The sequence below is a fragment of the Schistocerca nitens genome, chromosome 7 (genome assembly GCF_023898315.1).
Source record: "Schistocerca nitens isolate TAMUIC-IGC-003100 chromosome 7, iqSchNite1.1, whole genome shotgun sequence".
NCBI classification, from domain to species: Eukaryota; Metazoa; Arthropoda; class Insecta; order Orthoptera; family Acrididae; genus Schistocerca; species Schistocerca nitens.
Genome location: NC_064620.1, coordinates 104,321,617 through 104,349,516, shown reverse-complemented (window position 1 = coordinate 104,349,516; position 27,900 = coordinate 104,321,617). Strand labels below are relative to the sequence as shown.

General features: G+C 41.7%; 1 protein-coding gene across 1 annotated transcript in view; it reads left to right on the top strand.

Moving 5' to 3' along the window:
• The window catches only part of LOC126194849 (N-acetylgalactosaminyltransferase 7), a 92,389-nt gene that overhangs the window by 27,027 nt on the left and 37,462 nt on the right, over positions 1 to 27,900 (top strand). The window contains exon 6 of the mRNA XM_049933196.1: positions 13,929 to 14,105. Coding sequence (XP_049789153.1) covers positions 13,929 to 14,105 — 177 coding nt within the window. The remainder of the gene's footprint in view (positions 1 to 13,928; positions 14,106 to 27,900) is intronic.

The window sequence follows — 27,900 nt, the reverse complement described above, 5'->3', positions numbered from 1 at the left end:
ATCTAAGATGACTCTAATTTCTGTGCAGAAAGTAATGTACTAAAGAGGCGTCTGCAAAGATTTTCAAACGGAGAAAAATTTTCGCTAAACTCTCGTTCAGAACATCTTGTATCATACACATTCTGTTATTTGGTTCTTGTTGATCATTATCAAAGAAAGCAGTGGTGTAAATAACAACAAATAGTCTCTTGTCATTGTTTCACTAATGAGACGATTCCTCTCTGTCTTTTTTTTTTTTTTAATTGTAAGCGGCGGCAGCGCGCACAAAAGCAAGCCATGCCGCCAGCGGCGACAGGTCATGAACATTCATTATCAGAATGCGACAAACAATGCACGACACAGTACAGTAATGCATTTTCAGCTTAGAGTGATGTAAACACTTATAACAAAGAGAATGGCACTTATCAAATCAAAGAAAAATAAGCAATCAATTCAAACCAGACAAAGCACGTGAAAAACGAAGGGTACCCGTATAAATACGGATGGAGCGCCTGACGCATAGCAATGGCTACCTGGTAAAGCTTAACTGCTAAGCTTAAGACTCGAACCAAACTACTGTAGCTGTATAGTCATTCATTCGACCTAAATTGTTTCTCGTATTACAATGGACTGACTTTGTTTCGATTTGGAGATGCGGCCTAAAACTTTTCTCTCCCCTTGAATTTAGAGTCTCAAATTTCGGGTGCGGCTTAGATTCGGAAAATTTTTTTTTCCTTGATTTCGTGTCTCATTTTTCAGGAGCGGCTTAGATTCAAGTGTGGCGTAGATTCGAGTAAATACGGTAGGTGAAAGCCCTCATTGTCAGTATGTGCCTTGAGACAGTGATAGGGTTTTGTGCAAAGCACTTTTTCCTGCTCAGTGTAGGATCACCATCATTGTATTCTTCACGGATGACAGACAAGCCACATAGCATTTGGAATGGGCAAAAGTAGCGTTATAATAATTTTTGTGATAGCCAGACCTCTTGTATAGGTGTAAAAATCCATTCTAGGTCAGGAGAGTTGTGGCTCTCAGGTTGATGTTTGGCATCATAACGTGCACAGTTCTTATCCTAGGCATCCAAGATCCATAAGCTGTTTGGTGTTATTGCCTTGATCATCTTGAGTGTCATCAGGTTGAAACTGAAATAAAGTAAATGTGAAACCTCTTGGTTTTGTTGTATGTGGAAGTCATGCCAGGCTGTATCATATCCTAGATGTTAGCATATGTCAAAAGCAGATCTATTTGGCTATCTATCTATCATTCCCGATCTCCAGGCGGATCTTCAAGGAATCCTCAGAACCTTAGGCCTCCTGCAAAACCTTTCACCTGACTCCATCAACCTCCTGACCCCACCGACACCCCGCACCCCTACCTTCTACCTTCTTCCTAAAATTCACAAACACAATCATCCCGGCCCCCCCACAGAATGTATCTCTGCCTACGTAGATCAACACCTTCAACCCATTACATGCAGTCTCCCATCCTCCATCAAAGACACCAACCACTTTCTCGAACGCCTGGAATCCTTACCCAATCTGTTACCCCTGGAAACCATCCTTGTAACCATTGATGCCACATCCTTATACACAAATATTCCGCACGTCCAAGGCTTCGCTGCGATGGAGCACTTCCTTTCACGCCGATCACCTGCCACCCTACCTAAAACCTCTTTCCTCATTACCTTAGTCAGCTTCATCCTGACCCACAACTTCTTCACTTTCGAAGGCCAGACATACCAACAATTAAAGGGAACAGCCATGGGCACCAGGATGGCCCCCTCGTACGCCAACCTATTCATGGGTCGCTTAGAGGAAACCTTCTTGGTTACCCAGGCCTGCCAACCCAAAGTTTGGTACAGATTTATTGATGACATCTTCATGATCTGGACTCACAGTGAAGAAGAACTCCAGAATTTCCTCTCCAACCTCAACTCCTTTGGTTCCATCAGATTCACCTGGTCCTACTCCAAATCCCATGCCACTTTCCTTGACGTTGACCTCCATCTGTCCAATGGCCAGCTTCACACGTCCGTCCACATCAAACCCACCAACAAGCAACAGTACCTCCATTATGACAACTGCCACCCATTCCACATCAAACGGTCCCTTCCCTACATCCTAGGTCTTCGTGGCAAACGAATCTGCTGCTCCAGTCTGGAATCCCTGAACCATTACACCAACAACCTGACAACAGCTTTCGCATCCCGCAACTACCCTCCTGACCTGGTACAGAAGCAAATAACCAGAGCCACTTCCTCATCCCCTCAAACAGTTCTGTGCTCCTGATATGCTGGCTAGTGCTCGAATGAGGAATTCCTCACATTCCCCTCCAGTACTCTCGTGTGGAGTACCACCTAACCTTCGTAACCTGTTAGTTCATCCCTATGAAATCCCCAAACCACCTTCCCTACCCTCTGGCTCCTACCTTTGTAACCGCCCCCGGTGTAAAACCTGTCCCATGCACCCTCCCACCACCACCTACTCCAGTCCTGTAACCCGGAAGGTGTACACGATCAAAGGCAGAGCCACGTGTGAAAGCACTCACATGATTTACCAACTGACCTGCCTACACTGTGACGCATTCTATGTGGGAATGACCAGCAACAAACTGCCCATTCGCATGAATGGACACAGGCAGACAGTGTTTGTTGGTAATGAGGATCATCCTGTGGCTAAACATGCCTTAGTGCACGGCCAGCACATCTTGGCACAGTGTTACACCGTCCGGGTTATCTGGATACTTCCCACTAACACCAACCTATCCGAACTCCGGAGATGGGAACTTGCTCTTCAATATATCCTCTCTTCCCGTTACCCACCAGGCCTCAATCTCCGCTAATTTCAAGTTGCCGCCACTCATACCTCACCTGTCATTCAACATCATCTTTGCCTCTGCACTTCCGCCTCGAGTGACATCTCTGCCCAAACTCTTTGTCTTTGAATATGTCTGCTTGTGTCTGTATATGTGTGGATGGATATGTGCGTGTGTGCGAGTGTATACCTGTCTTTTTCCCCCTAAGGTAAGTCTTTCCGCTCCCGGGATTGGAATGACTCCTTACCCTCTCCCTTAAAACCCACATCCTTTCATCTTTCCCTCTCCTTCCCTCTTTCCTGACGAAGCAACCGTTGGTTGCGAAAGCTAGAATTTTGTGTGTGTGTTTGTGTGTCTATCGACCTGCCAGCACTTTCGTTTGGTAAGTCACATCAACTTTGTTTTTAGATATATCTATTTATTTATTCATCCAGGGATCATCGTACAATAATCTTGAAATTGTCATCATAATACAATGAAAATAAGTAGCATGCGTGTGTGTACACCCCCCCCCCCCCCCCACACACACACACACTGGGTGTCCACAATAGGTGAGTTGGGGCATATCATAAGGATTGAGAATTGCATAACAACCTATGTCTGCAGACGTATGCTGCTGTAATGAGAATACTGGAGGGGAACGCCACTAGGTGGTGCTCCACACAAGAGTACTGGAGGGGAATGTGAGGAATTCCTCATTCGAGCACTAGCCAGCATATGAGGAGCACAGAACTGTATTCGAACAGTGGGCTTACAGACATGCACTTAATGTATGGAATAGCTGAATGAAATCGACAAGCCGCTAGATGTATTTATCGAAAACGCACCCCAGACTGACCGCAGTCACAATGCAGTTTGTCTGCACATCTGGATCGAATTGTTGAATATGGTCATTAAGAAGTGTCTGGACTAATGAGGACAGGATATGTTCAGCAGATTCAATCATTAGGGAAGAAAATATGTTGGATGCTATGTAGACTAATTGGAGTACCAGTGTACATGCCATTGCCTTGCACTTAAAGAATGTCTTGGAGCAGTGTCCAGCGTATTTTGAGTGCCGAGTCTTGCATGCTTTTCATCTCCAAAGGCTGCATTTGCTACAGCCCGATGACCAACCTGCATGTGTAAGTCTCACTCTGAGAGTTCTGCAACAAAATGGCCAAGAATTGCATTTCCCAGCTTATGTGTTGTTCTGTGATGAGGCAATATTCACCAAGTATGGTGTATTTGGTCACCACAATGAGCATTTGTGGGCACCAGGAAACCCCCACGGTGTGCAGCACTATGCAGCCCATCATCGCCTCACAGTTAACGCGTAGAGACAGGTTTGGTCAGCAATTGCTTAGTCAGGCTATACCTTTTACCATCCTGCTTGATTGCCGCAAATTACCATCTCTTTCTGGAACAGTCTCTTCCCAACTTGCTTGAAGATGTTACACCAAATGTGAAGTGCACCGCGATGGGGTGCCTCCTCATTTTAGACTGCCTTTTTATAGGCATTTGAACAGGCCATTCCTGCATCAATGGATTGAGCATGGTGGACCGGTTCCTTCCTCCCTACACTCACCAGATATATCGAGCCTTGATTTATTTCTATGGGGAGACACGAAATCTCTATGTATCACGATCCTGTGGATCTGAAATGGATCTGGTCGCAAAAATGATCTGCCGAGCTGCTGCAATCAAAGCAACTCCAAGTGCATCTGGCAGTCAGTGCCCCGTCTGTGTCAGGCAACAGGGTTGTAGCCTATCCCCGATGTTATTCAACCTGTATATTGAGCAAGCAGTAAAGGAAACAAAAGTAGGTATTGAAATGCCGATGACATTGTAATTCTGTCAGAGACAGCACAGGACTTGGAAGAGTAGTTGAACAGAACGGACAGTGTCTTGAAACGAGGATATAAGATGAACATCAACAAAAGCAAAACAAGAATAATGGAATGTAGTCGAATTAAATCAGGTGATGCTGAGGGAATTAGATTAGGAAATGAGACACTTAAAGTAGTAGATGAGTTTTGCTATTTGGGGAGCAAAATAACTGATGATGGTCGAAGTAGAGAGGATATAAAATGTAGACTGGCAGTGGCAAGGAAAGCGTTTCTGAAGAAGAGACATTTGTTAACATTGAGTATAGATTTAAGTATCAGGAAGTCGTTTCTGAAAGTACAGGGTGGCGCAGGGGAACGGGAAATTTTGAACGTTACAGTTGGCAGCACCGTAGCGCCGGCAGATATTCGAAACTTTGCAGAATGTGAACGCATTGCCATTTAGTAATTATGGAGAATTGGACTGGTGCGGAACGTGCAGTAGCTGTGAGAGCGTTTTACAAAAATGTTGATAGTGCGACTGCCGCGCAGAGAACATTTTGACAGCATTACCAGCCTGGACGTCATGGACGTGTCCCATCTGCTCGCGCGATTACAACGTCGGTGTGTAATTTTGAAGAAACAGGATCTGCCTTGAAAAAGAAACCTCCGTTCGACAGCATGCATCTTCGCTAGGGATTAAGCGACGAAGCTTACAAAGAATACTGCACGAATTAGACTTCCATCCCTATAAGTTGCAGATTGTGCAACACTTACATGAACGAGACCCAGCGTCACGTATGGAGTTTAGTAGCCAGATATTGGCTAAAATCAACGAGGACGCGAATTTCCTTGGTAACTTATGGATATCAGACGAAGCCCATTTCCACTTGAACGGATTCGTGAACAAACAGAATTTTCGTTATTGGGCACAGGACAATCCTTGTGAGTTTCACCAGCGAACACTACATAGCACCAAGGTCACAATATGGTGTGCTGTACCATGTGATGGTGTTATCGGCCCTTATTTTTTTTGAATATGAGGATGCTAGTGCAGTGACAATAACATCCGCTCGATATGTTGAAATGCTTCAAACATTCTTTACTCCGAGACTGTACGAGCTTAATCTTAACGTCGAAAACATGTGGTTTCAGCAGGACGGAGCCACGTCACACACTGCTCGACAATCGATGGCAGCAGTTCATCAATTGTTTGGAAGACGCATTATTTCAGGTAACGGTGACATTGCATGGCCTGCGAGATCCCCTGATCTTAGTGTGTGCGACTACTTCCTGTGGGGATATCTTAAAGGCAAGGTGTACCATACACGTCCTGCAACAATCCATGAACTGAAGGAGAACATTGAAAACGAAATCACTGCCATTCCCCAAGATTTGCTACACCGCGCATTCCAGAGTTTTCATAACAGGCTGTTAGAGTGTGAACGCCGAATGGGAGCACATCTTTCCGCTGTCGTCTTTAAAAAGTAAAGAGACACTTTTGGACGTTTTGATTGTAAAGACATACTGAATAATGGCATACTGAATACATTCACTTTCGTTAATAAATTACTAGTTTTATGAATTTATTCATGGAAATGGCGTTATTTTGAAATTTCCCGTTTCCCTGCGCCACTCTGTATTTGTGTGGAGTGTAGCCATGTATGGAAGTGAAACATGGACGATAAATAGTTTGGACACGAAGAGAATAGAAGCTTTCGAAATGTGGTGCTACAGAGGAATGCTGAAGATTAGATGGGTAGAACACGTAACTAATGAGGAGGTACTGAATAGAATCGGGGAGAAGAGAAATTTGTGGCAAACTTGACTAAGAAGAAGGTATCGGTTGGTAGAACGTGTTCTAAGGCATCAAGGGATCACCAATTTAGTATTGGAGGGCAGCATGGAGGGTAAAAATTGTAGAGGGAGACCAAGAGATGAATATACCAAGCAGATTCAGAAGGATGTAGGTTGCAGTAGGTACTGAGAGATGAAGCAGCTTGCACAGGATAGAGTAGCATGGAGAGCTGCATCAAACCAGTCTCTGGGCTGAAGACCACAACAACAACAACGAGACTAATCTAATGTAATGGTGAAACAATGCAATCCAGAAAAGATTTTTTTGCATCTCATTTGTCTCATTTATTGGAAACCGTAATGCAGATAATAGTGCTAGTTCAGACATATATAAATCAAAAATTTCTTTTCAATTTCAGGAAATCTTGGTTGCAGTAAAGCTGCTTAGGATTTCATTACATGTTTACAGCACAAAATACTTGTTCGAATAAAAGAAGCAAAAACAATTTCAAACTCGAATATTGTAACAAGCCACTCAGGTGATGGAAATGTTATCCCACCATTCAAAAGTACACTGATCAAGGCTTATTTTGCTGGTAACCTTACACTGATGTGACATTTTTCTTTCGTACCTCCTAATTAACTGTCTCGGGTTTTGCAGTTGACTGTGATGATCCTCCTCGTATAATAAAGCATTGTATCATCTTCACTGAAACTCACCGCATCATCAAAATCGCAGTTGCAAAGCAAGTGGCCATCATTTGTAGTATCGTGACATGAAACATCAGTTACATCGCTGCACAAATCGCTCAAAATAAAATTTTTGAATTCTTTCATAGTTTCTTCTGCATAGTTTTCTGAGTCAGAATGTTGATCTCTATCCTGTGCAACTGAAGCATCAAGAAACAAGAGGTGTATCTTTTTATTGCCGGACAGCATTAGTATGTAAATTCCGTACTTAATTTTGAATGGAGTATATTTATTATGAAATACACAAAGAGAATAAAAAATAAAAGACAAATGCTCAAGGCAATCTTTTATCAGACTAACAGTCAGGAAGAACTGGGTATACTAACTACTGCCTCTCAGTATATTTACTCATTAATGAAATTTGTCCTTTTTCCAACAAACTGCTCAGTTCATACATACAATACCAGGAACAAAAATGATCTGCACAAGGGCTTAAAAGCACTTACTTTAGTTCAAAAAGGGGTCCACTACTCAGGAACACTCATCTTCAATAATTTGCCAGTAAACATGAAAAATTTAGTTACAAATAAAGATCAGTTTAAAAGGAGCCTGAAAGACTTACTAGTGGCCAACTCCTTCTACTCCATTGACAAATTTTTTAATAGAGACAAATGATATATATATTCGTAATATTAGTATTGTTATTTCAGCTTAAAAAAAAAATAAAATAAAAAATAAATTGACATGTTCCACATCCACGAGGATCTCCTCAGCACGGATTTATGGAACGAAACACTAATCTAATCTGATGTACACTGATAAGCCAAAACATTTTGATCACTGCCCACTGCGGCATTGGATGCCGCCTGGTGGTGTTGCGGGCACATGGCGCAGTTACAGAAGTATGTACGTGCACGCAGGGGATCACCCTAGTTAAGATATGGGCTGCTAATAGTAAATCCATTGAGATGAGTGATTTTGACAAAGGGCAGATTGTTATTATGCAGAGCCTTTGAGGGAGTATCTCGAAAATGGCGAAGCTGGTCGAATGTTCACGTGCTGCATCTACGAAAAGAGTTAGGACAGTGAAACTACCACTAGGTGCTAAATGGTTTGACAGCCATGGTTCTTCACAGAATGTGGCATTTGGAGGCTTGTCTGCCCTGTTAAGTAGGATAGATAGTGATCTGAGGCATTTCTGCCAAAAGTGTTTTGGAGCACACCGTTCATTGTACATTGTTGAACATGGAAATATGTGGCAGGCTTCCTATTTACATGCTGATTCAATGACATTATCAATTAAGATTGCAGTGGGCATGGGATCATTGGGGCCATCTCCACAGACACCGTGATTGAGATGAATGGTGGCTCAAAATGTGCAGCATGCCACAGACGCAGGCTGGTGGGAGCACTATTATGCTGTGGGAGACATTCTCCTGTGCTTACATGGGGCCATTGGTAGCAATTGAAGACACGCTGACAGCTGGAGTCATCTGCATCCCTTCATGCTTGATGTCTTCCATGACGGTGATGTCACCTTTCAACAGTGTAATTGTCTGTGTTTTGGAGACAAAACTGTGCTACATTGATGTGAGGAACATTGTAGTGAACTCATGTTGATGTCTCAGTGACAAAATTCGCCTGATGTAAACCCTATGGACTCTATCTGTGTCGCTACTGGGCACCATCACCACATATGCAAATCAGTGGCCCTTTATCTACGCGAATTACGTGACCTATGCATAGACATCTAATCCCACATGCCTCCACAAACCTGCCAACAAACTGTCGGATCCCTAATATGCGGAATCAGTGATGTATTTCATTCCCGAAACGGACAAACAAGCAATTAAGCAGATGATTGTAATGTTTTGGCTCGTCAGTGTAGGTTTGACCTGGCACTTCTCAGACCTGTAAAAAGTCCAAAAATGAGTTTACCAAGTAAGAAAGGTTTTCTGAAACTGGAGGAGACAGTTTTTTCCTCCATATTCACATATTCGTATAACTTCCAAAAACCTTTAAATAGAATTTTCTTGACTACTGAAGGTGCAACCTTAATCACTTCTAAGAGATACTTTCTGGTACCTCAGATTTAACACGTCATCTGCCAAGTTAATGAAGCTTCTATCACAATCTTTATCCAGAACTTATCTCACAGCGTGGCCAGTGCTGCGAGAAAATGCCGTGCAGCTATTCAAACATTCTGGTGTGCATGACACTAACAGTGTTGTGAACTTTTGACATGTAATAAAAAGCTCACTTGTCTGGTGCTGCAGAATATCTTCCATTATGATCTTCATAAATATTGTAATGTCATGCATTATGTTTCCATCATCAAGATTATTTCAGCAAATGTGGTATGTTTGGGTGGGTGGGGTGGGGGAGGATATACAGGATGTCCCAGGAGGAATGAGCAGTACTCATGGATATAAGAAACACTCATTTGAACAAAAAATCTTTATGCAGGCTTATGTTCTATTCTGATTGGTTTTTGAGTTAGAACACATTAATGTATATGTAATTTTGGACTAGTGGCTCCCGTGTGTGTGTGTGTGTGTGTGTGTGTGTGTGTGTGTGTGTGTGTGTTAGTCTCTTACACAACCAACTAACCTTGTTGCTTTCAACTTCCTTGTTCAGTATGTCTTCCTGCCACGAAACTAGACCATTGAACATTCTGCTGTCTGTGATGTGTTGTTAGTGAAGTAGTGGGTGCGACTGAAAGTGTATCAGAGAGAAGCAGTGGTTAACTGTTCGTAAATACACTGAAATGCCACACATCTATGCTAATGAAGAATATGGAGATATGATGTATGTTTATGGATTCTGTGATGGCAGTGCTGCTGCTGCTGTAGCAGCAGCAGCAGCTGCTGCTATTGAAGAATACTGTCTGTGCTTTCCAAAATGTCGAATTCCTTATCATAGACTATTTGCCCGAGTCTTCAGCAGATTGTATTTATTATTCCAAGTTCCTATTTTTCTTCTAGACATACAATTCAGCAACCTATGGAGGAACAGTGACACATTAACACAGTGCAGAGTAGTCCTATTGCAGCACACACCAACTTTCTGCACTTAGCAGTGTCTGATGAACAAGTGTATAGCAAACATTACGTGTGGAAAACGTGTATCCATTTCACATATAGTGTGTCCACGATGTTCATGTTGGAAACAGCGCACATGACTTGAATTTTATCACTGGTTAAATGACAGTTGTCATTTGCTTCCATTAATAACACACTATTAACTAATGAAGCCATATTTACACAGAATGGAATCAACAACACACTTAATAATCATTGGTGGTCACAGGAAAATCCACAAGCTACGGTGGAAACCAATTTCCAAGTATGTTTTTCAGTCAGTGTTTGATGTGGCAGGAACTCTGTTGGAGTGCCAGAGAAAGCTCTCAGAGGACATAATCTGCATTGTGAACAGTCTGCTTTTCAGTGCCTAGTCACTACTTGGAGATGTTGTTTTCTTCCATTTGTGCAGAGAATTGACAAACCTTCAGCATTGGTTCATATTTGTTTAAGAACTGAAGAGATCTTGAATGTCCGTTTGAAACCCAGGTGACTTGAATGGTAAGCTTGTCAACTTAAGATTTTTTGTCATAGAGTAAATGTGCCATGTGTGTGTCCAACAGTCGTTAGTATTAAAGCTGTTGCCAACTCACATATCTGTAGTTTCCAAGGGGCGATGAGAGTGAAGCCTTCCTCTACTCGTGATTGAAATGTTTGTGTGAACAAGGAGGTGAATATTTTTCTGTAGTTTTTAATACTCCCATACAATTGCACTCACCCACCACAGAGATGCTGGTAAGCATGGGTATTCAGAAAGTGAATGTAGATCTAATTGTAACTTCGTGTAGTTCAGCCAAGTATCAGCAAGTACTGTGTGAGTACTGCATATTCAAGCTTGGGAGCAATATTCCTTAACAGGAAAAACCAGTGCCAGAGCTGAAGTACAGAGTTTAGATGCAGAGGGTCCCCATGATTTGTCACAGAGTTTCTCAAGAATGTTGTTTAGGATTTTGATTTTTGTAGCTTAGTAGATGTTGACTGTAACTGAGTGTTCTATCAGGCATGATCCCTGGACATTTCGGATTTCTATTGTATATGAGTAGCCTTCCTTCAAAGTAGACTGTGAGCTCTTTTTGGCCAGCTTCTTGTCTAAGTGAACTTTTTGAGTCTTCTGACTTAGTGACACCTGGCTGCAACCTTCCTTTGTGGAAATATACAACAATAATTGATAAACTTTAATCAATATGGTATCTTAGAAGAAAGATTAAGGAAAGGCAAACCTACATTTCTAGCATTTGTAGACTTAGAGAAAGCTTTTGACAGTGTTGACTGGAATACTCTCTTTCAAATTCTAAAGGTGGCAGGGGTGAAATATAGGGAGCGAAAGGCTATTTACAATTTGTACAGAAACCAGATGGCAGTTATAAGAGTCGAGGGGCATGAAGGGGATGGGAAAGGAGTGAGACAGGGTTGTAGCCTATCCCTGATGTTATTCAATCTGTATATTGAGCAAGCAGTAAAGGAAACAAAAGAAAAATTCAGAGTAGGTCTTAAAATCCATGGAGAAGAAGTAAAAACTTTGAGGTTCGCTGATGACATTGTAATTCTGTCAGAGACAGCAAAGGACCTGGAAGAGCAGTTGAACGGAATGGACAGTGTCTTGAAAGGAGGATATAAGATGAACATCAACAAAAGCAAAACGAGGATAATGGAATGTAGTCGAATTAAGTCGGGTGATGCTGAGGGAGTTAGATTAGGAAATGAGACACTTAAAATAGTAAAGGAGTTTTGCTATTTTGGGAGCAAAATAACTGATGATGGTCGAAGTAGAGATGATATAAAATGTAGACTGGCAATGGCAGGGATAGCGTTTCTGAAGCAGAGAAATTTGTTAGCATCGAGTATAGATTTAAGTGTCAGGAAGTCGTTTCTGAAAGTATTTGTATGGAGTGTAGCCATGTATGGAAGTGAAACATGGACGATAAATAGTTTAAACAAGAAGAGCATAGAAGCTTTCGAAATGTGGTGCTACAGAAGAAAGCTGAAGATAAGGTGGGTGGATCACGTAACTAATGAGGAGGTGTTGAATAGGATTGGGGAGAAGAGAAGTTTGTGGCACAACTTGACTAGAAGAAGGGATCGGTTGGTAGGACATGTTCTGAGGCATCAAGGGATCACAAATTTACCACTGGAGGGCAGCGTGGAGGGTAAAAATCGTAGAGGGAGACCAAGAGATCAATACGCTAAGCAGATTCAGAAGGATGTAGGTTGCAGTAAGTACTGGGAGATGAAGAAGCTTGCACAGGATAGAGTAGCATGGAGAGCTGCATCAAACCAGTCTCAGGACTGAAGACCACAACAACAACAATCAATATGGACTCAAAACTTTCGAGATCTTTATGCCTCACTGCAAGTGCCCAGTCGCCAGCATACCCAAAATTTCTTGATGTGGTTTCAGGCATATCTGATATGTACAAACTCTGCAGGAGAGGGGCCAGGATAGATCATTGTGGCAGCCCATTATTCAGCTTCATTTGTGAACTCATCTTGTTGCTGATCAGTGCTTGGAAACAAATGTAACGAGATATTTTAAACACCTGCATAACATTTTTGAATTTATGTTATGATAGTTTTCTTATAACACTGTTGAAAATCTTCAGGAGAAGAAAAATTGGGCTGTAATTTCCTAGCTATTTCTTTGAGTCTGTCATAAATAATAGCTTTACTTATGGATATTTTAGAGACTCTGGAAGGCTTCTTTGGTCAACCTGTTGTAAGTCAATATTCTTTGTGACAAAAGACCAAAATAGGTCTCTCTTTTGACATAAAATCTAAGAAATCTCCAGTTTATGGCTCCTGTTTGATTTGTACGTACATATTTCACAGACAACAGTGTCCCACCTTAACCTCACTGTTGTTCTTGCATTGACTTTGTGTCTGGTTAGCACTGTTCATTATGGTTTCAGAGCAATTTACTATAAGTGCGACGTTGTCTGTATACAAGGGAGGAAATGAAGGTAGTGATTCATTTTCTGTATTGTGATGGAACTGAAACTGCTGAGATTATTCTGCAGGATGCAGTTGCAATAGTTATCTTAGTCAATGAAATATTTAAGAGTGGATAGATTGCTTTGCAAGTGGTCGTGTATGTGTTAAAAATGTTTTGGATAAACATTAAGATAACAGGCAGGAATTTAGAGACAGCTGAGTGAATGATTCATGATCGTCATTATGCCAGATTTGATGATACCGTGCACAAGTTGAACTTTAAGCCACTGTTCAGCATGTGCAACCATCTATGAATGTCTTAAACTGTCACAAAGTGTGTGATTTTCCTTGAGGATAATACCTGCAATCATACCACTGGAAAACAATACAGTGCAAGCAAAACCTTGGTTTTTAGCTACCTTGAGCACCCACTGTACATTGTGACATAGCTCAAAGTAATTTTCACTGTTTTGTCATGCTGAAGGACCACATACATGAAGCCTAGCTTATATTTGGTTTGTGCAGTAGCAGTTGGGCAATAGTGAATGTGCATGTTGCCACAAAAATTCTTCCGGGGCAGAATAAGGAATCTTGTCAAGAAATTTACCAAGTATATAGAGGTAGAGGGAGATTATTTAGAGGGATGTTACTTGCAGTGTTGTTTTCCCAGTAAAAAACTTATTTTTTTAAAAATTGTCTTTTTTTTTTTTTTTTTTTTACTTTCCCTTTTATGTTCAAATGCCCTAAAATATTCTCTTTGTTCTGATAATCGCTTTAATTATACTATTTCATAGGATTTTTTTGTTTTATTTCTGCCATTCAATTATGCACATAGGACCGTGATGACAGTACCTGTGATTGATGGGATTGACCACAAAACCTTTGAGTACAGGCCTGTTTATCAAGATGGCCATCATTATCGTGGAATCTTTGAATGGGGTATGCTCTACAAGGAGAACGAGTTGCCAACACGGGAAGCCTCTCGCCGTAAATACAATTCGGAGCCCTACAAGTATGTATTCACTTATTTTAGAAATGGTGGTTACTTATTAACACAGCATTTAATATACGTTATTCTCACCAAAACTTCACATGCGATATTTGTTTGTTTATAATAAGTTTTTAAGTATCAAAGAAAATCTCTCTCTCTCTCTCTCTCTCTCTCTCTCTCTTTTTCCCTCTCAGTGTAATGTCATGTTTTCAGATCAATATACTCATTTACAGTTACACAAAGATGCTAAGTTGGCAGTATGTACATATCTCCCCTTTAATAATAATAAAAAACAACTGGCAAAAATTTTCTTTTACTTAGTCTATTTTAGTTACTTGTTAACCACTCTGCACTTGTGTCTGTATGCCTTTCAAGTTGTTTGTTCCTTACAATGTTATGGTAATGTGACATACACTAGATGATTGTTAACCTGGCAATTCTTTGTTCATATGGGTGCTGGATTAGCGGAACTGCAAAGTCTTAAATATAGTGTAAACACATAGGTATTGCATTTTATTAAATCCAAAGATATGTTCATTTTCATAGAAAACGTAGTCATGGATTGTATACATGTGCAGAATCTCGCTATGAAACATGTCCTAAATTTTTAGTTGTCGCAGTGATGATATGTGACCACAACATGCTTTGTTGCGCAGTGGGTTTATTACAGGTTGTACATGCTCCGGGACAACTGAGAAATCCGGGGGAAACCCAGGAATTTGTTCATCTGGAGAGAACTCTGGAATTCTTTGCTGTTTTAATTTTCAGTTAAATTTTTGTAGTTTTGACTGGTAAGAACTGATACTCTAACAAAGAATTTTACTTCAGCTCTCTACTGCATTATAATACTGCAGCAATAAAACATGAATGAGGAAAAAATAAATAAAACTTAAGTTTCAAAGGAAATGTGTCAAAGGCTTTAGGACGAAGACTATGCAATACTTCATAACAACAAACTGCTTCTGTTGGGCATGACATCACAATGGTTAACATTAGGTTCGTTTGAGCAGTCGCCATTGGGCTTATGTGCATGTGCATGTGCAGTAGCATCATGTATGAGCAGTACCTTCTCTCACTTCTGGCTACTTGAAGTGCACCTGGGCTTGGGGCCTACTTCTTTGTGAATCTGGACATATGAATGTGCTCTTTAAGTCGTGTTATGCATTTTAGTATGGTTTGTGAAATTCTGATGCCCTTTGAGTGTCCTCCGATAACCTGTTTCGTTTATGGCATAATGTAAGATCTCTTAATGCCATGTACGTACGAACATACGGGCTACCTACATCATCGTAGCTGCCCAGGTACAGTAATGCCTTTTCTGGCACTCTCTGACAACTGCTAAAACAAATTCTAACAGGTCGTGGGAAAATATTACAATTGGTTGTTTGAAAAGCACTACTTTCAAAGTATATTTTATTTTATGCAATGTGAGTTATGTTACATGTGCAAACATGCTTTGAATTTATTAAATCACAGAGCGTTTGATTTTCATTTAAAGCTTAATACTTTGAGGGCCAGCCACTTGAAGAATTTCGATCCCAGAAGACCAGACATTTACGTCATTACTTAAAATTTTATTGGCACGTTTGTGTGACGTATTGAAGTGTAACACATGCAAAAATACAAATATGATATGTGAAAGCTTAGCTTTTCTTGTAGCTCACTATATTCATTAAGTTAAACCATTAACTTTTCCTATTTGTGTGTTCGCAATACTTAACAGTGATGATGTTGCTATGAGCTGACTACCTCATGTATCCTATGCTCTGAATCATTACGTTTACATGCGCCACATCTTCCAACAGATGAAAACCAAATTTCGGAAACCATTTTTCGCTGTTGTGTTTACATATCAAGGTCTGAAGCGGATTTGCTAGCCCAGTTAACTATGGCGCCTGGAAAACAGCAGATATAGTTTGATTTAGTCAGCGCAGTTGCTATTTCTCTTCAATTAGACGAGGTGTAAACAGCTTCAGTCTAATATTTCTACTTATCCTTCACAAAAAGCAACTCTGTCAATATTAACCAAAGTTTTTGAAAACAAGATGAAACCTGACAGCCCAAGCACTTTTAAAATCTGTTGCTTTTACATGGGAGCGAAAATCAATAGCGGAATTGGAAAACTGGCAACCAGAATCAGATTTCCAGAATCGATTTTGAAGTGTTTATCTGACCACCCAGAAGCAGTACTGGGAGATCAGTTTACGAAATCTTGTTTCAGGAGCCCCATGTAAATGCAGTATATGCTATCATCGGAGTTGGCATGGCTGCTCGGCAAGCCGGGGCTCTTCAGCAACCATGTGGTGCCGAACATTAGCCGGAGCAAGAAGGGTAGCCCCTGCGTGGGTCCAGGCCAACTGCATGGCTGGGAATTCCATGTTGATGCTGTGTCAAGGAATGGGCTTTGTGTTGATGAAGGAGATTTGTATGCCGGGGGTGCCAAAGACAGCGAACTTTGTGAAACCATAATGGCAGACATTTCACAGTTCATGTAGAAATTAATAATAGCCAGAGGAATTGTGATACTTTACAAAGAAACACATACATTACCATTATTTGCATGGTGATTCTGATGGTGTAATCAGATTTTCAATATCTTTATTAGTTTGAAGTTTATTACCTGGCTGTAAATTATACAAGTAACACCCAGCACGAATTTCCAAAATCTAAACGGTTCATCAGATTTTGTTGATGAACGTGTCTTTAGAAAGCTATTAGTGTGAAGCTAAATTTATATGAATTAGAGGCATGTAACTTGACTAGTACATGAATTATTGGAGGTCAAAGTTGTAGATTACTATTGCTCGCGTCAGGCCATAAGTACTCCACAGTAAAAAAAAAAAAAAAAAAAAGGTTGCAGCATGCTTATGAATATAGTTATTTGTCTTTGTCTTTGTTTATATCCGATATATACTATTCGTGAAGAAATTGGTCAAATATTAACTGTGTTTTAGAAAGCTCAGAGGCATTAGGCTACTGGCCTACTTTTTTTCCTATGAGACTTACCAAACAAAAGTGCTGGCAGGTCGATAGGCACACAAACAAACACAAATATACACACAAAATTCAAGCTTTCGCAACAAACTGTTGCCTCCTCAGGAAAGAGGGAAGGAGAGGGAAAGACGAAAGGATGTGGGTTTTAAGGGAAAGGGTGGGGTCATTCCAATCCCGGGAGCGGAAAGACTTACCTTAGGGGGAAAAAAGGACAGGTATACACTCGCGCACACGCACACATATCCATCCACACATACAGACACAAGCAGACATATTGGTCTTTAAATATGTCTGCTTGTGTCTGTATGTGTGGATGGATTTATATATATATATATATATATATATATATATATATATATATATATATATAAAGAAAGATGATGAGACTTACCAAACAAAAGCGCTGGCAGGTCGATAGACACACAAACAAACACAAATATACACACAAAATTCAAGCTTTCGCAACAAACTGTTGCCTCATCAGGAAAGAGGTCTTTAAATATGTCTGCTTGTGTCTGTATGTGTGGATGGATATGTGTGTGTGTGCGAGTGTATACCTGTCCTTTTTTCCCCCTAAGGTAAGTCTTTCCGCTCCCGGGATTGGAATGACTCCTTACCCTCTCCCTTAAAACCCACATCCTTTCGTCTTTCCCTCTCCTTCCCTCTTTCCTGATGAGGCAACAGTTTGTTGCGAAAGCTTGAATTTTGTGTGTATATTTGTGTTTGTTTGTGTGTCTATCGACCTGCCAGCGCTTTTGTTTGGTAAGTCTCATCATCTTTCTTTTTAGATATATTTTTTCCACGTGGAATGTTTCCCTCTGTTATATATATATATATATATATATATATATATATATATATATATATATTGATATACCTCGATGTGGACAGCTGAAAATGTGTGCCCCGACCGGGACTCGAACCCGGGATCTCCTGCTTACATGGCATTTTCAGCTGTCGAGGTATATCGACAACACCTGTTGGCAGCTGATGTTTTCAGTTAGTCATCATTTATTCCAGGGAAAAGCTGCATGCTCATCAACAGTAACTGTTCTTTCGAGAACAAGTTACTGTCTTCGCATATATACTTAAAGGCTACCCAGCCATTGACCTTTGTCTGTGCGAATGCGCACAGGTTGCCCAAACACTTACGGGAATCGCCAAAGCGTGCGTGAGTAATGAGTGGGTGGGCAAATGTCTATAAGGTACAATACATATGTAGAACTGTGGACAGTTGGGAATGTGAGTCTCACGGGAAGCGTGCAAGGATAAGTCCCTGCAGTAGGTACTGGGAGATGAAGAAGCTTGCACAGGATAGATTAGCATGGAGAGCTGCATCAAACCAGTCTCAGGACTTAAGACCACAACAACAAATTATATCATTGTTTGGGATATTAAGTCTATGAATGGCTGCATATGGTCTCAAAGTAGCCAAATGTAACTATTTCCAGTAAATGATTGGTTCCGTTGGACCAGAGGACCCAGTCCATTCTGCGTAAACACAGCCCACAGTATTACGGAGCTACCACCAGCTTGCACAGTGCCTTGTTGACAATTTGGATCCATGGCTTGGCGGGTCCGTTCCACACTCCAGCCCTACCATAAAAACTAAGGTTTGGCCTCATCTGACCAGGCCATGGTCATGTGGGGTCCAACCGATACAGTCACAAGCCCAGGAGAGGCACTGCAGGTGATGTCATGCTCTTAGCAAAGGCACTCGTATTGGTCCTCTGCTGCCATAACTCATAAACACCAAATTTTACCATGCTTTCCTAACGGATATATTCGTCGTACGTCCCACATTAGTTTCTGTGGTTACTTAACACAGTGTTGCTTGTCTGTTAACACTAGCAACACGATGCATATGCCACTGCTGTAGGTTGTTAAGGGAAGGGTGTCGGCAACTGTGTTGTCCATAGTGAGAGGTAATGCCTGAAATTTGATATTCTCAGCACACTGTGGATCTTGGAAAATTGAATTCCCTAACAATTTCTAAAATGTAAAATCCCATTTGTCTAGCTCCAACTACCATTCGACATTCAAAGTCCCTTAATTCCTGTCCTGCAGCCATAATCACATCGGAAACTTTTTCACATGAATCATCCAAGTACTAATCTAATGGTAGCTGTGCCAATGTTGCCCTTTATACCTTGCGTAAGCAATAGTACCGCCATCTGTAGATATGCATATTGCTGTCCAATGACTTTTGTCACCACAGCGTAAAGTGTTGAATTGCTTGCTGAAAGTAGTAGGTAGCTGATGAAAATGAACAAATGGTGCACATGGTCAGACAGTAAGAACATGTATTGTTCTCCAGTGTGAGATGATTTTGAGATGTACACTGTTTGATCAAAAGTATGTGGACACCCTACATAAAGTCGAATTGATCACTAGATGCAATGAGAGGCAGACTTGTAGTATAAAAGGGGTGGGGGAGTATTTTGTTGTCAGTAGAGAAGCAGCAACAGCAGAAGGGATTAGCCAGGAGAGCACAGGGACTTCAAACAGTACTAATCATAGGCTGTCACCTGAGCAATGTATCCATCGGGGACATTTCAGCCCTTCTGAAGCTGCCCATGTCAACTATTGATGATTTAATTGTGATTTGGAAACACAAAGGAACAACCACAGCTAAACCAAGACAGGCAGACGCCATGTACTGACGGGCAGGGACCATCAGGCGTTACAGAGGGAAATTGTAAAAAATCAAATGAAATCGTGAATCACTGGTGAATGCTACTGGCGATCCAGTTAACACAGTGAGAGTGCCAAGGAGTTAAAAGAATGGGATACAGTGGTTGAAAAGCTCCTCATAGCCACAAATTTCTGTAGTCAATGCTAAGTGGGCAAATGCCTGGAGAAAGTTATCTGCCATCAAGCGCCAAGAGTAAAGTAGGAAGAAGATGGTATTACGATGTAGTGGGGTGGGTTTTCAGAGTTAAAGCATGGTCCCCTTATTGCACTTAAGAAAATGCTAAATATGGAAGGATATGAAAACATTGTACAACATTGTACATTGTGCACAATAGAGAAACAGTTTGGAGATGATTGTATCAGCATGACAATGCACCCTGTCATAATGCAACATCTTCGAGGCTGTGATTTGTGGACAATGAGAGTCCCAACCTGAACCCAATGGAATACCTTCGGGATGAGTTAGAATGTTGGCTTTGCTGCAGACTCCAGCATCTAGCATCACTACCTTTGCTAGTTTCTTCTCTTGAGAAAGAATGGGCTGCCATTCTTCTGCAGACGTAGACACCTCATTGAAAATATCCCTAACAGAGATCCAGCCATTATAAAGATTAAGGGTGGACACATCCCACGTTAATGTCCACTAATAAGTGCGTGGATACATTTGATCTGATACCGTATTAGATGCCTCTTGGCCTCCAGTGTGAACCTCCTGCACCATTTGTGTGCCTGGTGGCATCCATATGCATCACACCATATGGTTTGCAACATGCTTGTACATTGGCATGTACCAGGTCAACTTTTTCCATACTTTTGATATCTGTTGAAGTGTTCCTGCAACTACTTCTGTGTCTTATGGGGGGCATTTCTGCCACTAGGCGTTTATAGCGCAGCTAATTGTGAGTTCAGTGCTGCCTGTGTTGTTGACCTGGTTTGTTCTGTTCAACAGCAGTGATTGTTTTTGCTAAGATTGTTGTTTTGTTCTTGTTACATTTTTTATGGTGGCAAGCTTAAGTTAACAACATACAGCTGTAAAATTTTGTTTTTTGTTCAGTAAAAATGCTGCTGAACCTGTTTCTAATATTGAAAACAACTTATCAAGATGACGCTATAGGAAAAACTCAAATGTACAAGTGGTTTGCTAGATTTAAAAATGGCGACATGTCGATTGATGACAAACCTCATTCTGAATGTCCATCAACTGCCCAAATCGGCGAAAATATTGAGAAAATTCATTCAGAGTTTGTTTCCCTATGTCAGACCATCAATCAGACTATTTATGTGGAAGTTTTAAGAAGATTGCACAACAGTGTTTGTCAAAAAAGTCCAGATTTGTTCCAGACAGGAGACTGGTTCTCCCACTACAACACACCTGCCCACACAGCCGCCTCTGTTAGTTTTTGGCTAAAAATGATATTGTTCCACTGCCCAAAGCACCTTACTCTCTTGAACTGGTTGTGTGCGACTTTTTCTTATTTTCCCACATGAAAAGGACCCTGAAAGGACTCCGATTTGACAACATTGAGGAAGTTGAGGAAACAAACAAGGGAGGAACTGTCAGCCATTTCTAAAGATGACTACAAAAAAATGTTTCGTACAGTGGAAGCACCAGTGGAAAAATGTATTAGTTGTAATGGAGAGTATTTTGAAGGAGACAAGGTTGTTTAGTAAACAGTTTGAAAATATATAGCTTTTTAAAAAATAACTCCTCTTTTTTTTTCCACCTCTTAACAAGGAAGTGTTTCTGGATGGTGTTGGGGGGTTCATTAGTTTTTGTTGACCGGCATTGAACTACTGAATGATTTTCTGCACTGTTGTACATCCATCAGCTATTGCAATTAATCATAATGGATGGTGACTAATGTCATCACCCCATTGTTGCCCAAAGCAGTTGTCACTAGTGGGAGTGTTTTTCAATGATGGACTGCAATCAGACGTGCTGATGTTGCGCATATTGCTTTTCCAGCTCACAAGTGTTACAATTGTGACACACTGAATTATTCAGTTTGTTATGGTGTAAAAGTCAGTCTGTCTCCATCATAGTAGCTGTCTCTAATTCACATATTCACTAATTGCTTTAGGAAAATTTGCTCAGGTATTAACATACATCCATAAAAAATACTAGGTGTGAAACTACACAACAAAAATGTCTTAACTTTCTTAGGAATTCTAAGAATGGAATGAGATACGATAAATAAGAGACTGTGACAAAAGAAGGAATAATCAATAGTATGAGGGTGCAGTGAACTCTGGATTGTATTGTTGTATTATATTGTTTTGCTCCTGTTGTTTACAAAAGCAGCTCATGCATAAGACACTGCACAAGTAATTTAAGGAGTTTGAAGATGAAAATAATTTCTGTGAAATTACTCAACTTAAAACTAGAATGTTGGTGTAGCCAGTTATAGCAGTTAACTCCAAAAAGATAAACAGAGTTATCTGTATCAGAATTAAAATGTGTGAGAGAAAACTACAAAATTACTAAAAGACAGAATGCCTGGCCAGTACTTACCTTTGGGAAGCAAAATTGCAGTACTACTGACACACACATTCCAGAAGTGAAGGGAAAAAAATTCTAGCTTCTGGAACTATTAGTTCCCTCCTTGCAGAGGAAAGAGGGATCATTTGGAGGAAATTAGAAATGAAGGGGAAGTCACTCAGACTGCAGGCTGAAAGGGACCTACTTGTTGTGAGGATGAGAGAGAGGATTGGACGTCCCTTCGACCTCACATCCTTGATCTTGAGTGACTGCGCTTCTTTACCTCATCCAACCTATCCCTCTTTCCTACCTTGGAAAAGAACTGATAGTTTCAGGGGGGAGAGAGGGAGAGGGAGAGAGAGAGTTTTTTTGTTTGCGCGTGTGTGTGTGGGGGGGGGGGGGGGCTACTTGGGAGGAATAGATCACATTGCTAGCAGAGTTTGTATTTTCTGTTGTTCTCTTAGGCTTCTGTGTACAAAATCAATGTGAAAAATTTAGGGTACCTGAGATGTTAGAAAATGATACTCTAGTTCATCCCAAATATTTACCATTGGGTTTAAGTTGTTGCTTGTGCTCGTATGTCTGGCAAATCCACCTGATTCTCTGCAAACCATGATGTAATTGATATTGCATTGCAAAGAAATGCATTATTGTGCTGATCAAGAAAAGGTCCAATTCATCAGTTGTTCATATAGTTACGGAAGCAAGCAGTAGTTTGAGATCTTTATAAACATTTGCCTTCATTTTGCCATCACCTAAAATGAATGGTCTGAGTTCAAAGTAGGAGTAACCACTCCAGACCACCATCACTAAGGAACAGTTTTGTAAATACTATTTGTAGGGCACTCCCTTCACATGCCCATCTGGGGCCATATCGTGTAGCATGCTGCATCACTATGTGAAACTTTCTTTCTCATAGACCGGTGATGGCATTGCTTATGCCCCTGTGAGATATATAGTTCTTTTGATCAGTGGTTGCTGAACTACAGCTTAATGAAAAAGAGTACTTTTATCTTTTGGAAAAAGGTCTGCCAATGATGCCTCCTCCCAACCCTGGTCAGCTGAAATGCATTTATCTACAGCAGTTGATTAAGATTACTGTAGTGATGTTTGTGTGACACAGTGTGCTTTAAACTTTGGAATTTGTTATCAATTAATTAAGTTGTACTTCCAAATGATACTGGAGTTCAGTGTTTTCCTGAAGTTTCTGCTTCACCACGTTGTCAACATGCATGCATGCATTGCATTGCATGTACAGAGGCGGGAAAGAAGGAAGGGCAATTGCACTTATTCTGGAAGAAGAGCAGAAGCTGGTACATTTATCTGATTTTTGGTGAATATTATTTAATTGGATAGATAATAAATCTTCTCACCAATTGACAGCAGAACACACACATAAAAAATGGTAGTAATTGCCAGTTACAACTGTCTTTTATGTTTGTGTTGTGCTGCTGCTTGGTGAGTAGCTATTTTATTCATCCAATTAAATTGCCCTTCAGTATATCCTCTCTTCTTGTTATCCGCCAGGCCTCAATCTCCGCTAATTTCATTTTGCCGCCGCTCATACCTCACCTGTCTTTCAACAACATCTTTGCCTCTACTTCCGCCTCGACTGACATCTCTGCCCAAACTCTTTGCCTTTACAAATGTCTGCTTGTGCCTGTGTATGTGTGGATGGATATGTGTGTGTGTGCGAGTGTATACCTGTCCTTTTTTCCCCCAAGGTAAATCTTTCCGGTCCCGGAATTGGAATGACTCCTTACCCTCTCCCTTAAAACCCACATCCTTTCGTCTTTCCCTCTCCTTCCCCTCTTTCCTGATGAGGCAACAGTTTGTTGCCAGCGCTTTCGTTCGGTAAGTCACATCATCTTTGTTTTTAGATATATTTTTCCCACGTGGAATGTTTCCCTCTATTATATTCGTACCATTAATTTGAACCCAACAATTACGTTTGTTATTGTCACTGTTGCATTTCGAAATCTTTCCTGTCATCTTATTTTCTCTTTCTGTTTTTGCAAGTAGTTTCACTTTGTATTCACCTTCTCCTCTTTACCGAATCTACCATACAATTTTATCCCGCCTATTTATACTCAATAATACGTAACCCACTTCCAAACCATAACCAAAAAATTTTTTTCCACTTCCAACAATACCGCTGCTACAAAATCCACTGTTTCCGGTTCACAAACAGTTCCTTTCAGCTATTAAACAGCCATTTCGGCTAGTTCTAATAACATTCGTTTTTTCGCTTTTTTTCCATTTCCGTTTTTCCCACATCACTGATATTTTTTAGCCGCTTCCCACAGGTTTTAACGTCATTATTTCTTCGTCAGACAATTGTTAGCCTCATTTTCACAATCTGCCACCACTAAACCACTCCTTTTAATACATTTACACGCAGTTTTTTCGAAATTTTCCCGAATTGCTCCACCCCTGAACGTGTTTTGGCGGCAACACAACCACATAACCTTTGTGCACATCGTTGTCTACCAACCCAAGTTCACCACAGGATCAACATAGCCCAGCTATAACCAACACTTTTTCGCCTTTTTTTCACACCAGATCTCCAGTTGCTTTCCAGTTCACCTTATCTCTCGCCATGTATTTTTATTTTCATTTTCATTTCAGCCTCATGTTACACTTTCCACCTTCTAATACCATGTCACCCTCACAACATCCCCTCAACAACCCCATTAAGTTTTATTTACATTCCCTCCGCAAACATGCCATCGCCCTAGCCAGATTACACTCCCATATTCTATTTTCTCAGGCTTGTCTGAAATTTGGCATTACCCCCAAAGGCCTCACACTTAAAGTTCCCATCTCTGGCTGTAATCCTTCTTTCCATCAGTCCCCATACCAGTTCCAAACTGAACAATCCATTGCCCTCACCCACCTAATCCTTCACCTACACATCAACTCAGCCTATGAACACATCTGTCAACTCCTATCCTTAATAAAAGTCCTCAATCTTTCCTCTCCCACATCCACACCAGCTGTTCAGAGCATCCTCCTACAGGCCAGTCGCAAATTAGAACAGCATGCCACCCTCCACCTCAAAAAAACTATCCAATCTTCTGGTTTCCCACCTCCGGAAAGGCAACTCACTCACCCTTCACAACCTTTCCAGCAAACCTCAACCTCCTCTCATTGCACACAGACCCAGCCTCTCCCATCTACTCAATCTCCCACTTCCAGCTCCACTCCCCCCAAAACCTCAAAATTCCAATCAACACAATCTGGAACCACAACACCCTAATTCAGTAGTTAACCTTTCCTCCAAACCTCTCTCCCAATCCGAAACCTCTGTCCTATCCAAAGGCCTCACCTTCAGCCCCACTCCCAGATTCAACCAAACAGCACTTGTCAAAGATTTGCTGTCCTACACCCGTACTCTCTGCTGGAAATATCACTTTGCCATGAAGAAAAATGATCCCAATCCTACTCCTAATGATCCAACTCCCCAAGACACTATCCAAATTGAACCCTGCCTGGAGCAGTTCCGTCCTCAGTCACAGCGGGACCCACCTCCTCTTCCTCAAAACCACCCTCTCCAAACCTTCCAGGAATTTCTGACTTCCAGCCTTGCCTCTCAATCCTTCTTAAAAAACCTCAATCCTACTCCCAACATCACCACTGCTGAAGCCCAGGCTATCCGTGATCTGAAGGCTGACCGATCCATCGTCATTCTTCCGGCGGACAAGGGTTCCACGACCGTGGTACTTGATCGTCGGGAGTATGTGGCTGAGGGTCTGCGTCAGCTTTCAGACAACACTACATACAAAGTTTGCCAAGGTAATCCCATTCCTGATGTCCAGGTGGAGCTTCAAGGAATCTTCAGAACCTTAGGCCCCCTACAAAACCTTTCACCTGACTCCATCAACCTCCTGACCCCACCAACGCGCCGCACCCCTACCTTCTACCTTCTTCCTAAAATTCACAAACCCAATCATCCCGGCCACCCCATTGTAGCTGGCTACCAAGCCCCCACAGAACGTATCTCTGCCTACGTAGATCAACACCTTCAACCCATTACATGCAGTCTCCCATCTTTCATCAAAGACACCAACCACTTTCTCGAACGCCTGGAATCCCTACCCAGTCTGTTACCCCTGGAAACCATCCTTGTAACCATTGATGCCACTTACTTATACACAAATATTCCGCACGTCCAGGGCCTCGCTGCGATGGAGCACTTCCTTTCATCACGCCGATTACCTGCCACCCAACCAAAAACCTCTTTCCTCATTACCTTAGCCAGCTTCATCCTGACCCACAACTTCTTCACTTTCGAAGGCCAGACATACCAACAATTAAAGGGAACAGCCATGGGCACCAGGATGGCCCCCTCATACGCCAACCTATTCATGGGTCGCTTAGAGGAAACCTTCTTGGTTACCCAGGCCTGCCAACCCAAAGTTTGATACAGATTTATTGATGACATCTTCATGATCTGGACTCACAGTGAAGAAGAACTCCAGAATTTCCTCTCCAACCTCAACTCCTTTGGTTCCATCAGATTCACCTGGTCCTACTCCAAATCCCATGCCACTTTCCTTGACGTTGACCTCCACCTGTCCAATGGCCAGCTTCACACGTCCGTCCACATCAAACCCACCAACAAGCAACAGTACCTCCATTGTGACAGCTGCCACCCATTCCACATCAAACGGTCCCTTCCCTACAGCCTAGGTCTTCGTGGCAAACGAATCTGCTGCTCCAGTCCGGAATCCCTCAACCATTACACCAACAACCTGAAAACAGCTTTCGCATCCCGCAACTACCCTCCCGACCTGGTACAGAAGCAAATAACCAGAGCCACTTCCTCATCTCCTCAAACCCAGAACCTCCCACAGAAGAACCCCAAAAGTGCCCCACTTGTGACAGGATACTTTCCGGGACTGGATCAGACTCTGAATGTGGCTCTCCAGCAGGGATACGACTTCCTCAAATACTGCCCTGAAATGAGATCCATCCTTCATGAAATCCTCCCCACTCCACCAAGAGTGTCTTTCCGCCGTCCACCTAACCTTCGTAACCTGTTAGTTCATCCCTATGAAATCCCCAAACCACCTTCCCTACCCTCTGGCTCCTACCCTTGTAACCGCCCCCAGTGTAAAACCTGTCCCATGCACCCTCCCACCACCACCTACTCCAGTCCTGTAACCCGGAAGGTGTACACGATCAAAGGCAGAGCCATGTGTGAAAGCACCCACGTGATTTACCAACTGATCTGCCTACACTGTGACGCATTCTATGTGGGAATGACCAGCAACAAACTATCCATATGCATGAATGGACACAGGCAGACAGTGTTTGTTGGTAATGAGGATCACCCTGTGGCTAAACATGCTTTGGTGCACGGCCAGCACATCTTGGCACAGTGTTACACCGTCCGGGTTATCTGGATACTTCCCACTAACACCAACCTGTCAGAACTCCGTAGATGGTAACTTGCCCTTCAGTATATCCTCTCTTCTCATTATCTGCCAGGCCTCAATCTCCGCTAATTTCAATTTGCTGCCACTCATACCTCACCTGTCTTTCAACAACATCTTTGCCTCTACTTCCGCCTCGACTGACATCTCTGCCCAAACTCTTTGGCTTCACAAATGTCTGCTTGTGTCTGTGTATGTGCGTATGGATGTG